Source organism: Rhinatrema bivittatum, chromosome 3 (assembly GCF_901001135.1).
Source record: "Rhinatrema bivittatum chromosome 3, aRhiBiv1.1, whole genome shotgun sequence".
Classification (NCBI taxonomy): Eukaryota; Metazoa; Chordata; class Amphibia; order Gymnophiona; family Rhinatrematidae; genus Rhinatrema; species Rhinatrema bivittatum.
In genome coordinates, this window is record NC_042617.1 from 382,972,018 (window position 1) to 382,988,242 (window position 16,225).

General features: G+C 41.6%; 1 protein-coding gene across 14 annotated transcripts in view; it reads right to left on the bottom strand.

Annotated features, from left to right (window-relative positions):
• The window catches only part of SENP6 (SUMO specific peptidase 6), a 448,534-nt gene that overhangs the window by 267,479 nt on the left and 164,830 nt on the right, over positions 1-16,225 (bottom strand). For 10 of the 14 annotated variants that reach the window (XM_029595594.1, XM_029595589.1, XM_029595593.1 and 7 more), the window contains one exon: positions 14,350-14,370. The exons of the other annotated variants lie outside the window; for them this stretch is intronic. In XM_029595594.1, coding sequence (XP_029451454.1) covers positions 14,350-14,370 — 21 coding nt within the window. The remainder of the gene's footprint in view (positions 1-14,349; positions 14,371-16,225) is intronic. 14 annotated transcript variants of the gene reach the window in all.

Consider the following 16,225-nt stretch of genomic DNA (forward strand, 5'->3'; position numbering starts at 1 on the left):
TACAGTATGTGACCTGCCTTTAGTATAAACAGCTAGATTTTGAACTAATGAATAAGTTGCTTATTTTTAACAGTGTTCTCCAAGGACAGCAGGAGGATTACACATCCTGCTTGCCCCTAGTCAAATTAAAATCTTCTAATACCAACACAGTGCCAGAATGGTTATCAGTTAGTGTCACAGAAAACTGAAATCAGATGTTATTTTGTATTTCCACTAGGAGCATATAATATATTAATAGCACTGACATTTAAGAAACCTTTCCAAATTAAGTACCAGCCATGTCTGTTGTGTCCCTAAAAAGTTTAGATTTGAATCATAGTCATGCATCTTTACAAAAAACCCCCAAAAAAAACAGACAAATATGATTTGCTTATATCTTCTCTCTAATCCTAAACTAATCTTTACCAAGATGTGTTTCCTGGACCTAGGACATCTGCCCGTTGTGAACTAGTGATTCTCACATGGAATGACAGTATATAAAAAACACTCAAACTTGCACTCATTTTCTTCAACTTATATTCCCATTTTCCCAAAAAATTTTCCCAGCACAGGACAACAAAAAATAATTCTTTCCTTTACATCTCACTGGCTTAGCCAAACAGAAAAAAAAACTAAAAACAGCAAAACCTATAAATTACCTCTCACTAGCCACAAAAATTCTCCTAAAAGAGAAACCCACAAAAACAGACCATAATCCCTTCTACCCCACCCTTCCAAGTATAGAGAGGAGGAATAGCCTAGTGGTTAAAGCAGTGGACTATGAACCAGGAGACCAGGGTTTGAGTTCAGCTGTCGCTCCTTGTGACCTTGGGCAAGTCACTTTACCCTCCATTGCCTCAGGTACAAAAACTCAGATTGTAAGCCCTCTGGAGATAGAAAAATACCTATAGTACCTGAATGTAAACCGGTGTGCTATCTCAATTGAGATCGAATGTCGGTATATAAAAATAATAAATAAATAAATATTCATTTTTACTCTAAGGGGGTCATTTTTTAAAGCTAGCGCACACGAAAAGGGACATTCTGCCCCTTTTTAGCATGCGATCGCTAAAAAGGGGCGGAGTCAGGGCGACGCGAAGACAGCATGGGTGGCGAAAAGTTAAGGAGCCTTTTCGCTGCCCATTTCGCACGCCCCCCCCCGCTATTCATGACGCCGCGGTGTTTTAGAAAATATAGGCCTAAATCAATCCTGAAACCTTAATATTCATATTTAAACAATTTTAGCAGAAAAAAAGCATACATCACAAATGCAGCTAATTATAAAATTAATACTCTAACTCATTACAGTTCGTACACTAGCAAATAAAATCTTTGCTCAGTTCACGGAAACTTCATCCGCAACCATATTGCCTTGCAGTGTTCAGGGGAACTCAAGTCTTTTTGATTTTTTATCTTCAGTAGGAATTTTTCTCCATCTTAATGAACTTCTCTTTTCCCTGGAGGGTTGACATTTCCTTTATCATATAGTCCCAAACTTTGTAAACCATTCCAAGCTGATTCTACTAAAGGGGAAATCCAAACAGTATTGTACACTAGCTTTCTGCAGGATGTGTGACACACTCCATTTTGAAAACATTGGACCCTAAAGAAATCAAATGAACACATCTCTATGCTATTTCTTTTACATGTTTCTCTTCCATTTCTTCAGGAATATTCTTCAGACTTTGTTTTATCTCTCATTTTCAATATGTAGCTTCCAATTTCTTTATTTCTCGTGAAATTAATTTAGTTCAATATGATTTTCTGGTTCAGTTATTTTCTCAGCTAGAACTTAAATAATTTTTCTCAGTTTAGCTAGGAGTGGAGTAGCAGCCAAGTGGTTAGAGCAGCAGCCTGAAAACCAGTAAAGCCACAGTTCAAATCCCATTGATGCTCCTTGTGACTTTGGGCAAGTTATTTCATCCACCATTGAATCAGATACAGATTGTAAGCCCTTTTGGGACAGAGAAAATATTTACCTTACCTGTATGTAACTTGTCTTGAGCTACCAATGAAAAGGGGAAAGCTAAATAAATAAAATAGTAAATTATGGCAGATAGAGACTAAAATGGTTCATCAGGTCTGCCCAATTGAAACTCATCCTCTTTTGGTAGATGTGCATATAAAATTCACACATGCACCCCAAACATCCCCTTGGAACTTCCAGCTAATCTCTCAACCCTCTTCTCATATCTGTCCCAAGCACAGCCATCAAGGTCATTATGCTGTTGGCCTTCCCATATTTTCTTTGGCTTTGTTGAAGTCATATCACTGCTTTTTTGGAGTTCTAACTGCTGCTTTTTTATCTCATTTGTCAATGAGGCAAACAACTTTGAAATCTTCATAAATAATGTAATATCTATGTTTGTAACACTATCAAAAAAGAGGGGAACTATTTATAAAAAAACCACCAGATGGAAAAGAAAACAGAAGCGATTTGAAAACAAAATGCTACACAACACTCAAAACACATTCACAGCACCTAGTCTACCATATGCAAAACAAATTTCAGATTTTTGGGTAAATGATCTATTAAGTGCCACAGACTTTGTTCTTTTGAGTTGCATTACGTCCAATACCCCTAGCTCCGCATTAATAATAATACATTTTTGCAAGTGGTAAGCTCGGTGCTGTGAATGTGAGTGAAGGAGTATGCAGGAAAGAGCCCTAGAAAACTTTAAGGGACCGGTTACCAGCCCGGTCCACCTTCAGCCCTTCCACAAGACACAGAGCTGGGAAGGAAAACAGCACTGCTGACTTCCTACCCCAAGAGGTATCCCTGTTACAGGCATGCGCTCAACCTATGAAGACTGAACTGAGGGGGAGGGTGTCTGAAAGCATATACAGGAAAGAACCCCAGAAAAACATGGTTGTAAACCGCTTTGAACCTTAACAAGCTGGTCCATCAATTGTTTAAATAAATAAATAAAATAAATTCATTAAAGGGAGCAGTTCCCAGTATCTAATCCGGGTGTATCTTAAGGTGAAGCCAGAACAGACTCCTGGTCACAGGGAATTTCCCTAAGCAGGGGAGTAAAATAGCAAGCTCAGGAGGAGGTCCCTGGAGAAGAAGAGAAGGCAGACCCTATGCTGATTATTTGTGATTGCTATGACTGTGTTTTGATTTAAAGCTGCTGAGTTAAAGCAGAATGTTTTTCTGCTAATTTTTCTGCTGGAAATAAAATTTATTCTGTGAAGAAAAGATCCAAAGTCCAGAGTGCTTTGATATCCTCCCAAGCCAAGGGCTACTCCCAAAGTATCACAAGTATTTTGAGTGTTTAGCACATTATATCTATTTTTGTCACATGGAAACTTTGAGCTTTCACACTTCTCTTGAATATTCTGTTAAATCATGGATAGAAGAGCATATGAGAGCAGCTATTTCTCTCCTTCTGTAGTTGAAAAAAGTGCTTTAAATATAATTTTTTTTTGTTTCCAGCCATTAGGAAACTACACATAGTTTGCCATGTTCAATATCAGTCGGGCCGATTCAGTAAAGTCCGCGGGAGAGCAGACGAATGCCCGCTCTCCCAGCGCGCACACAGGCCACTTGCCTGTGCGCGCAATTCTGTATTTAAATTAGGTGGTGCGGTAGAAACGGGCAAAAGGAGGCGCTAGGGACACTAGCGCGTCCCTAGCGCTTCCTTTTGACCCGGAGCAGCGGCTGTCAGTGGGTTTGACCGCCGACGCTCAATTTTGCCTGCGTCGGTTCTCGAGCCCGCTGACAGCCACGGGCTCGGAAACTGGACGCTGGCAAAACTGAGCGTCCAGTTTTCGGCCTGACAGCCGCCGGCCCATTTTAAATTTTTCTTTTCTTTTTTTATTCTTCGGGACCTTCGACTTAATGTCGCCATGATATTAAGTCGGAGGGTGCACAGAAAAGCAGTTTTTACTGCTTTTCTGTGCACTTTCCCGGTGCCGACAGAAACTAGCGCCTACCTTTGGGTAGGCGCTAATTTCTTAAAGTAAAATGTGTGGCTTGGCTGCACATTTTACTTTCTGTATTGCGCGGGCATACCTAATAGGGCCCTGAACATGCATTTGCATGTTGAGGGCCCTATTAGGTGCCGCAGGATGGACGCGCGTTTTCCGCCCCTTACTGAATAAGGGGGTAAGGGAAAACGCGCGTCCAAGGGCAGGTTAACAGTGCGCTCCGTTGGCGTACACTGTACTGTATCGGCCTGCAAGTTTGTTAAATTCTGGCAGACAAAAACAAAATTCACAGTTTAATTTTTATCACTGGAAATCTTTCAGGATGTAGTCCCATATAATAAATGATATTGTATTTATTAACAATATTTTTATACTGCATTATCCTATATTCTAAGGGGCGGATTTTAAGAGCCCTGCTCGCCTACATCCGCCCAAATCCAGGCGGATTTAGGCGAGCAGGGCCCTGCGCGCCGGTAAGCCTATTTCACATAGGCCTACCGGCGCGCGCAGAGCCCCGGGACTCGCGTAAGTCCCGGGGTTTTCGGAGGGGGCGTGTCGGGGGCGGGCCCGAACCGCGCCGCATTTTCGGGGCGTGTCGGGAGCGTTCCGGGGGCGGGGCTACGGCCCGGGGGCGTGGCTGCGCCCTCCGGACCCGCCCCCAGATCGCGTCCCAGCGCGCTAGCGGCCCGCTGGCGCGCGGGGATTTACGTCTCCCTCCGGGAGGCGTAAATCCCCCAACAAAGGTAAGGGGGGGGTTTAGACAGGGCCGGGCGGGTGGGTTAGGTAGGGGAAGGGAGGGGAAGGTGAGGGGAGGGCAAAAGAAAGTTCCCTCCGAGGCCGCTCCGATTTCGGAGTGGCCTCGGAGGGAACGGGGGTAGGCTGCGCGGCTCGGCGCGCGCCGGCTATACGAAATTGATAGCCTTGCGCGCGCCGATCCCGGATTTCAGCGGCTACGCGCGTATCTACTGAAATCCAGCGTACTTTTGTTGGCGCCTGGAGCGCCAACAAAAGTACGCCTATTCGCGGTTTTTGAAAATCTACCCCTAAGTGATTTACAAATAAGATTCATAAAAATTATCTTCACAAGAAATGCCACAAAAAGACAGCACCTTAATAAAATGTGGATAGCTTATATTCTCAAATGTACACATCCTAGGGCTGAGTTAAAGATGTTACAACATTTCTATGAATACTTCTTTGAACAAATATATATTCAAAGCATTTCTACATTTCTTCAGACAAGGTTCCTTGCAGAACAAATTTGGTAGTTGGTTCCAAAATTCAGGGCCAGAGACTGCAAGTCTATTGCACGATTCTGCCAGTATTATAACTTGCACTGAGGATACATCCAAGAAACAGTAGCCTGATGATCTTACATTTCTCTGAGGCCTATACAACTTGAGCATGGAGTTAATAGGTTGGGGTATGTCACTATTCAAGACTTTGTTGACCAAAGTCAATACCTTGAATCTAACTCTCCACTTGACTGGAAGCCAGTCAGTGCACAGAGTATTGGAGTATTATGACTGAATGGACTACTTCCAGTAAGTACATGCATTCAGCAGAATTCTGAACTACCTGTGGGGCTTTCAAAGTGGAAGCAGGAAGACCAAGATTTATTACAGTACAATAGTCTAGCTCTGTAATAATCAATGCTTTCAGGAAGTCATTTTGTTCTGATAATAAATAAATAAAAAATATGGAAGTGTCAAGAAAGAGTAGTAGCCATGAATGTTTTGTCCGTGAAAATGCCGAGCCTGTACTACAGTGATTAAGTGAAAGGACAAAACCTGGGTTTATTCTTCTATACTCGAGGCATGTGTCAGCAATGATTCAAGGTTCCATGAATAATTTTGTGGCCAGGCAGGTGTCTGAAATGACCTTGGGTATGTCTTCGTTTGATGGTGTGCCTATAGAGGACAACTTAACAACCTTCCCTGAAATGTCCATCTTATCCCCTGAAGTGAGTGTTCCCCCCGCCCCCCAACCCTAGATGTGCCAGAGAGATAAGACCTTTCCTATGTGGTATGGTCACCTGCAGATTATGCGAAGGCAACTGCATTGCTAGAGGGAAGAAGAGCTGGGAAGGATCTTGCAATAGTGGAAGCAGTGAACAGAGGGAAGAGAGGAGACCTAAGCTAATCGCTGGGAAAAGCGATTGGAACTTTGATAAAAACTTTTCAAGCAATCAGGAATATATCCTCAAATGCCCAGAAACTTGTCTTTTCTACTCTCTAGGTGGCAACAGCAGCTATGCAGCTTTTGTTATCTTCCCAGATAGCACAGCTTTTAGAACAATTTCATAAAGTTTCTTTGAAAACTCTGGATGCAAGAGCTTAAACAGCTGAACTGGCCCGAAAGTTGAAATGTAGGAAATTCGTATGAAATAGCTTGAAGCAAATGAACAATTATTGATACGAGTCTCCATGTTTGGTTTTTTTTAACATTTAAAAAATATGGTTAAAAAATAGAAATCTTGTATTAATTTTCCTAGAGTACGAACAATATCACCATATATGTTGTGTTTAAGATGTATGTCACAGTGTTTCTTAGAATTCCACAAAATCCTTTCCTCCAATTTAAAAAAAAATATTACTTTCCCTGGGGGCTGGGGATCAACAAGCATCTAAATCCTTGGACAATACTAATATTTCTCAAATTTTGGAAACTTCAAATTCTGAGGTCTTGACAACTGCAACTCTTTTGGGTCAGTTAGCGTTGGACTGGGAATTTCTGCTTAGAAAAAAAAAAATCTAAGAATAGTGATGTTCTGTATATTTCCTGATGTTGCTTGGTCAACACAAAAAAAGGAGGCAATTGTTATTTATACTGATTGTTACAGATGGGTGCTACTTTTGTAATGCGCTATCCATGTAAATGTCTCATTAAGTTTCAGGGTGATGCAGTACATATTCTTTGAATCATCTCAATTGTCATCCTTATATGGCAAGACTGTAGTAGGCACATCTTCTAATTCCTCTCCCGTCAATGCAGGGAATATTCCTGTAGAAGACGATAGACCTACTGAATACTACTGGTTTCATCTTGTACTGGTCCTTAATTCCTTTAGAATTGTTTTCCTTAAATTTTTCTTTTTTGCTCTTTTGTGTCACTCCTTCCCTAAACTGTTGGCCTAATGTTCAAGTTTATTTGAATTTTAGTGTGTAACAAATACATTGACATTTTCCTTTTCTTAAAATAATGCTTGTGGCAGTTGAATGCCTGCATTTTTTTGATTTAATCAATAAAAAATCTTAATAAAAAGGTTTGATCTTCCAGAGCATCGAAAGCTTGAAAAAAAGAGCTCCGTACTACAAACTTTATATAAAAAGCTCAATATGAAAAACCTGAATCAAAAATAATTCTCAAATTTCATACCTGATTTGTGACTGGCATAGAACATCCTTCAAATTTAAAACTTCATGGGAAAACAGATGAGGCACACATACTAATTCTAATTACTTCATTTTTATCTACATTTAGCACTAATTCATTTGCTGTGAGCCAGCTCTTAATAGCCTGTAAATAGATGGAAATAAGTCCCAAGGTAGTCTCGATGTCAGATGAAATAGAAAGAACAAACATAGTAACATAGAAATGACGGCAGAAGAAGACCATCCAGTCTGCCCAGTCTGCCCATCCAGTCTGCCCAGCAAGTTTCGCACTTTTTTTTTTCCTCATACTTATCTGTTACTCTTGGCTCTTAGTAACCTTTTGGTTCTATTTCCCTTCCACCCCCACGATTTATTTATTTATTTGTGGTTTTTATATACCGATATTCGTTTAGTAACATCACATCGGTTCACATTCAACAATAGTTCACAACAGCGCTATATAAATATAGGTATTAGCAGCAGTGTTTTATAGATAATATTCAAACTTAGAAGAATAATGACAAATCCATATAAACGCAAGGGGTTAACAGTGTGGAAGGTAACTTTATACAAGAAAGCTATGTAGAGAGCAGTGTTGGAACTGCATCTAAGTGAAATATCTAGCTTAATTAGTTAGGGGTAGTAACCACCGCAATAAGCAAGCTACACCCATGCTTATTTGTTTACCCAGACTATGTAATTCAGTCCTTGTTGGTTGTTGTCTGAATATAGATCCACTTTTCTTCATTCCCCCTGCCGTTGAAGCAGAGAGTTATGCTGGAAATGTGTGAAGTATCAGTCTTTCTCCCCTGCCGTTGAAGCAGAGAGCTATGCTGGAAATGTGTGAAGTATCAGCCTTTCTCCCCTGCCGTTGAAGCAGACAGCTATGCTGGATATGCATTGAAAGTGAAGTATCAGGCTTATTTGGTTTGGGGTAGTAACCACCGTAACAAGCAAGCTACTCCCCGCTTTTTTGTGAATGCAAATCCTTTTTTCCACATTTCCTCTTGCCGTTGAAGCTTAGAGCAATGTTGGAGTCTTAGAGCAATGTTGGAGTCGCATCAACCGTGTGTATGTTTATTGAATAAGGGTATTACCTCCAGATAGTAGCTGTCATTCCTGCGAGCCACCCACTCTTCATTCACGTCCTCTAGACTTTATGGATCCACAGTGTTTATCCCACACCCCTTTGAAGTCCTTCACAGTTCTGGTCTTCACCACTTCCTCCGGAAGGGCATTCCAGGCATCCACCACTCTCTCCGTGAAGAAATACTTCCTGACATTGGTTCTAAGTCTTCCTCCCTGGAGCTTCAAATCGTGACCCCTGGTTCTGCTGATTTTTTTCTGACTGAAAAGGTTTGTCGTTGTCTTTGGATCATTAAACCTTTCAAGTATCTGAAAGTCTGTATCATATCACCTCTGCTCCTCCTTTCTAAAATACAGGCCCAGGCCAGATCGCACTTAGAGACATTAAACGAAGTTGCCAATAGTACTAATCTTTTAATTTTCTTCCACTTTAAACGAAGCACTCTGACATAATACTCTTCCTGTGATATACATTTTTTCATACATACACACACACATCCCAAGGCATTAATGGTGAAGAACTTCCAGCTGCTGTCTCCTGCCCAGTTCATATCATTGGTTTGTTCAACTGTGCCACTGATCAGGTCTCGATCATCATGTTCTCTTCTAACAAGCCAGATCTCAGTATCTCTCCAAAGCCACATGTCACTTTTCTACTGACAGTGCCTTATTGTTTCTCACACTTCTTTGCTTCAAGTCAGGACTAAGTGCCATCCTCCCTCCCCAAACACACAGTACTGCACTAAGATGAAGGGTAATTCACGCATTTACTGTACTCACATTTGTATTTTTTATATAACCATATATATTAATCATAGTATTTTAACAGAAATTAATTTGAATTTTGCACTACATATCTTAAGCTGCTCTGCAACTTCACGTTCTTCCATTTTGCTATACCTCCAGCTTCTGATACAAAATTAAATTTTTTCTTCTCTCACCACCCTAAGTTGTCAATTATTTATTTATTTAAACATTTTTATATACCGGCATTAGTTGTGGACATCATGCCGGTTTACAGTAAACAGGTTAAGCTTGGAAATTACATTTTAACAGGGAAATCAAAACTGGGAGAGGGGGTAACAAGAGGTAGTTGGGAAAAGACAGGATAACATAACTTGGTTCCTCAAGATGAGGATAGCGAATGCCCCTTTCTAATAGCTTTCAGCAAGTAGGTAGCTAATAGCTACTTTAGCAAGTAGGTAGCTTTCTAATGCCCCTCATAATAATCTTTTATTGTATTTTTTTTTTTTTACATTTTTACATCAGTTACAGTCTAAAACCTCTGTAATGGGGCTTCCACTTGTGGGAGAGAGTGATATCCTGTCCTGTAGCTTTCTAATGCCCCTCTTATAATTCCTTTTGTCTCTTAAAGGACTCAAGAGACAGTCCTACAATTCAAAAATATTGTCTCAAAAAAAAATAAAATTCTTAAGGCCAAAATGGTGCCCACAAGATGAAATGCAGTCATGTTGAAATAGCAGCTATGAAGAATTCATATGTAGACTTCATCCATGAAATACCAGTAGTCTGACCAGGGTTCAAAACAGCAACACTGTCGAGTTTGAGGATGTTGTATCAGTGCTTTCCACAACTTTCCTCAAATTGATGTTCAGAAGCTGCTATTTTTCTATAATTATGACCAGCATAAATCTGGGCAGGAATGACTACTGTAAGACTGATACAACTTTCAGTTTTAATCTGCTTGTATCAATTATCCTTCAACTGTGGTAGTCTCTCAGGTCATTACTACTGGGACATGTAATGGAACTGTGTGATTATAATCCCTTTTATTGCTCACCAGCCGGCTCACGCTACCAGCTCTGCCCTCTCTGGGTACGAGCCCTTTGTCTGCGGCCCTCTTCCTTCTACTGATCCTGCGGTCCGGGACACCTCCGCTGATGTCTTCCAGGAACTACCATCGTGAACTACCACGTGACCCTGCCGCTGCGACCCCATTTGTGAGCCTAGCAACCCCCCCCGAGCTCCAACCAGTCCTCCAATCACACACAGGTGGGGAGCCGTGCCAACTCAGACGTCAGTGCCTGGGAGGTGGGACTTCAACATTTAAAAGAGAGCTCGCTTCTGCGGGGCCACGCGCACGAAGAAGTGCAACCTAAGGGGCCTGCCCCTTGGTGTGCCCCTTCGTGCGCTCCCTTTCTAAGCTCAGACCTCCAATTTCAGTAATCTCCAGGACAGTGTCTGACCCTCTAAACATCCAACATCCTGGCACCTCTCTGCCCCAAGTAATACACACAGCTCTGACTCAGCTGTGCCGTCTGCCCCTCCAAACAACTGCCTCACAGCGTACCTCTCAGCCTACTTCAGCAAGTGAGACTATTTTGTCTATATTCCAGCTCCAAGGCTCCCTTGAGTCATTTTGTTGGAATCTACTGATGTTATTTGTTTCTCTGTTAAATACCTTACCAATTTCTGTATAGTCCTCACCAGTTTAATTGCTTTAATTCATCTGCATCAATTTCACTCCTCAGCAGATCCATTATATCTCCCCCTCCTCTGTATTGCCCTCCCTCCACTTCACGTGCCGCCATGTGCATCCTCACCATCCCTAGTCGTCACCGCCCCTCCCTACATAAACCTTTCCCAATATGCCCACACCCCCCCCAACCATCGTACATCCCTAATACCCATCATGATTTCACCTTTCACACAATTCCTGGGCCTAACCACACTAGCCTTATCCCTATTTAATGCTCAATCCATCCAAAAAAAAGGCCCAATACTCCATGACTTACTTACTGACTCCAATCCCGACATCTGTGCCATCACTGAATCATGGCTAAAGGACACAGATCATGTCTTCATAAACCAACTCCCTACACAAACCTATATTTTCTCTATCCCTAGACCTAAAGAGAGAGGAGGAGGGTTGCTCCTGGCTGCCAAAAAATGTCTCAAGCTTAAACTTCAAACATCCCATCCCCCTCCAAAACTAGAAATAGGACTTTTTACATCCAAAGCATTGCAGATCTGCCTCATCTATGCCCCCCCAGGCCTACTCGAACATGATCCTTCCCCCATCATTGAATACTTTGCAGACAATATCAAATCTGACACCCCCACTGTCATACTAGGAGCCTTCAATCTCCATGTGGATACCCACCCTGCCACTCCCGCTTGCGAGACCTTACTAGATACCCTCACAGCCATGGGCTTCAGACAGATCATCTACGCGCCCACACACAAAGCTGGCCATACCCTTGACCTCCTCTTCATTAACTCTCAGATAACAGCGCCCAACCCACCGGTACCTACCCCAGTCCCATGGTCCGACCATTTCCTCATCAATGTCCTCCTCACAACCAACATCCCCTCTCCCGCTTCACAAAAACATAGTAAAACTATCTTTCAGGAAACCATGCTCTACAGAGGACCTTACTCTAGCCTTTGATAAAGCAACCAATATTCTCGACCTCTCTAACCCAGACTCTGCTCTACTATCATGGAATAATCTCACCTCTACAGTAGCCAATGAAACCTGCCCCATTGTCCACAAAGAAATTCCCCTTACACAAATAGAGAAAAATCCATGGTACACAGCTAAATTAAAAAAGATAAAGCAAAACTTAAGATCTAAAGAACGAGCATGGCGTAAACAACACTCCCCATCACTTCAAGCTGCTTACAAAAACACACTACACACATACTGCCAAGCCATTCTTCAAGCCAAACGAGATTTCTACGCAGCAAAAATTCATGATTATCAATTCAACCCGAATGTCTTATTTGCTTACGTTGCAAAACTCAAACACTCCACCCCCACCACACACAATGAGACTAACACCAGTGACAAATGTGAAGAATTAGCACTGTACTTCAAGAATAAAATAGCTAACATTCTCCTTTACTTCCCCACTAAGCCTCCTCCCACCACTCCGCTCCCCAATGACAAGAGGATCAACCTTGGTAACTTTGTCCCCACTTCAACCATGAAGATAGAATCCGTCCTAAAAAAGATAAAACCTGCTACCCACACCTCAGACACCATCCCTTCAAAAATCCTCCTCTCAATTCCCTCCACCATTGCCAAACCTATTGCTGAATTAAATTGCTCCATCACTTTCGGAACTATCCCAGACCCACTTAAACTTGCTATCGTCAAGCCACTCCTCAAAAAACCCACCCTCGACCCCACTGACCCAGCAAACTACCGGCCTATTTCCAATTTGCCCTTCATCTCCAAAATCCTTGAAAAGGTAATCAACACTCAGCTTACTGATGTCTTAGAAGATCATAACATCCTACACCCATCCCAATTTGGTTTGCGTAAAGCCTGCAACGCCGAAACCCTATCATCAATGACAGCCTCCATCCTCAAGGGCATGGATCATGGAAAATCATATTTACTTGCCCTGCTAGATATTTCTGCAGCCTTCGACACTGTCAACCACCAGATCCTAATCACCCGTTTAACAGAGATAGGTATTTCAGACACAGCCCTATCCTGGTTCTCGTCCTACCTCAACCATAGAAACTATGAATCCTCACACATCCCCATCAATCAAGGCGTCCCACAAGGATCTTCCCTATCCTCCACCCTCTTCAATATTTATCTCCTGCCACTATACCATCTGCTCTCTGACCTAGGCCTAAAGTTCTTCCGATACGCAGATGATGTGCTGATCCTCAATCCCCGTTCAAAAATCTATCAACGAAACTATGCAATTTTGGGAATCCTGCCTAGCCTCTATAAACTCCCTACTATCTAACTTCCACCTAGCTCTAAACGCATCTAAAACAGAACTTCTTATTATCGCCAATCACCCAGAACATATACCCCACCCCACCCTACACAACACAGCCATAGTCCACACCCCACTGCAATCAGTTAGAGACTTAGGTGTACTCATAGATCAACACCTTAACTTTAAACCCCACATCAAATCTCTCCTTAAGGGGGGCTTCTACAAATTAAATATCCTCAAAAAACTCAAAACCCCTCCTTCACACTCAAGACTTCCGGACAGTACTTCAGGCGACCATGCTCAAACTGGACTACTGTAACTCTCTTCTCCTGGGCCTTCCTGTCTCCACTATCAAACCACTACAAATCTTGCAAAACGCCATGGCCAGGGTCTTAACCAATACCCGCAGAAGGGACCATATCACCCCCATATTAAAGGATCTGCATTGGCTGCCCATCACCTTCCGAATCCAATACAAAACACTAACCATCCTACACAGCTCGTTGTTCAAACACAACCACCCCTAGCTAGAGGAAATGCCACGTTTCCTCTTTGAGCGCCCCACTAGAACTGCCCTTGCTGGCACCCTACACTCTCCATCACTCAAAACTGCCCATCTTACCATCACCAGAGAAAGAGCCTTCGATTGCGGGCATCTCCCTCTAGAACTCCCTCCCTACCTTTCTCCGGCTAGAGCCATCCCTAAGCAACTTTAAAAAAAAGAGTCAAGACATGGCTCTTTAAACAGGCCTACCCAGATTCGAACCAAACTTAGACCTCTCTAGCCACCTGCCCCTCTTGTACTCCCCTGGATTCCCCCCCCCCCCCCCCTGGAACTCGTCCTACTCTGTACTTTCAAAAAATTTTCAGTATTATTGTAGAGTTTGTACATAGCCTAGATTGTTATGATTTCCCATATTTTTTATAACCTTTAAAATTGGAATCCTGAGGCTCCTCTCTGCGTTCCTATTATTTCTCCCTTTCGTTCCTCTCTCCCACCCCCGCCTCTTCCCCCTTTTCTAGCCTGTCCCGCTCTCCCCTCCCACATTCATTTTAATTTTTCCTTTTCCTTCAGTTTTGTAAACCGGCGTGATGTGTTCAAATGTCGGTAAATAAAAGTTCATAAATAAATAAAAAAATCCAAAGCACTACTGATACCACAAAACAAGGAAACACATACACACAAATGATCTTAGACTATATCAACAAAATAATTTGAAACATTTTCAAATTAAGTTCATACCCATGCTATCTTTTATCAAAAAGCTTACCTTTCTTTTTGGTCCAGATTGCTTAAAAGATGAAAGAGAAAAACATAAGATGCAAAACCCCTATATTTGTCTCTCACTACCATAAAAAATAGCTGTGTTTGTAAAATTGTGAGGTTCTATTGTACAATACTTAAAATCTAAATGCAGTGGCTAGTTCCATAATCCAAAGATTGACATTTTGTGTTGCCAACTGATAAGACATACAATTGCTAACAAACATGTCATGTAATATTACAAAAGCCATGGCAATAATGCTGCAGTTACACCTAGTAGTGGCTAAAGAACAGTAGAATCAATATTTAAATGTGTACAACAAAAGTGTGTGTCTCCTCCCAACAGAGTCTAGGACATTTCAAAAGTCATAGAGATTGCTAATCTGTGGTTAGAGATAACCTGAAGTCAAAATTATGAGAAACGTGTCAAAACATTTATTATGTTTACTTTGATTTCTTCTATCAAAAACATCCAAAGGAAAATCTTGGCAAGAAAATTGTGTACTTTCAGTTGCACTTTTTATTACCTTTCAGTAGTCATGTATGCGCATAATAAAGTAATACTTCAAATTCTATCAAATACAAAGTCTTATCCTATTTGCTTACTTTAATTCCACTACATATTTTAACCAGATAAAGTTCATGTTTTTTTGTTTGTGATATTGTTTTCAATTTTCATTTATTACTGATACTTTATTCAAACAGCTTAGATTTTTCTCTAACAAACTGCTGGAAGCAAGAGTAACAGCAGAACAAATCTTAGGGTATCTCAACTACACAATAATTTTCAGAAAACAAAATATATCTAGTACCAGTAGAAATAGTGCCAGAATTTGTGATGTATTCTTCACAGAATGAACAGTTATTTGCCATAGAAGCATTAGCAATAAAAGAAAAGGAAATTTGCTTACTGTAAACAGTGCTCTCCATAGAAAGCAGGATGAATTAGCCATGACACATGGCAACGTCATCCAGCAATGCCAAATGGACCCCTTTCTCTAAGCTCATAGAGCTTTTGCCCTGAGCATGTGTGGGAATTCCTGTGTAGACATTGCCTTATGACCCTCCTCATTTGATTTTAGAGCTAAGTCTACATAAGTAATCGAATCTCCAGGGAAGTGACTGGGTATTTAGCATGGTCAAGATGGAGAACATAGTTTATGTAAGCAAACTTGCTTTTTCTGTCAACAAACAGGGGTGAATTAGCTATGATACATGAGGAGTCCAAAGCTGAGGGCTGCAGCAGAGCATTTACTGAAATAAGCAACCTGAACCCCCACTGTGGAGAAGACAGGCTATGCAAAACTGCTTATCTAAATTTAAAGTTACTTTTTGATAAATTATCTGATAATGGAAGGTGAAGGTGAGCACCGACTACCAATTTGTAGATGTCTTCAATAGATACTGTTCTCAGAGAAGCCACAGATGCAGCCATGGCTCTCATTTGATGAGCCTTGATAGAGTCTTATCTGGATGCCTGCTATTGCCCATAGTCATGCTAGCCAATTGGACAATGTTTATTTAGCAACTGCTATACCAACATGGTGAGGATTTTAAGAGACAAACAGCTGGGAAGCCTGATGATGTGGCTGAGTTCTTGACCTGTAGTAAGCCAAGGTTCTTCTATAGTCCAGGGAATGAAGGGCCTTTTTACCTTCATAGGAACGTGACCTTAGGAAGAATGTAAGTAAGACAATGGCTTGATTAATAACGAAATGCCAATACCACTTTTTGTAGAACTCAAGCCTGGAGATCACTGACTCTTCTGGTTGATATAATTGCACAATTAAGAATATTTTCCATGTGAAAAACTTGAGAGAAGCAGACTCCAGTGGTTCAAAATGGTAGCTTCATTAGTAGAGACAAGACCATAATGAGGTCTC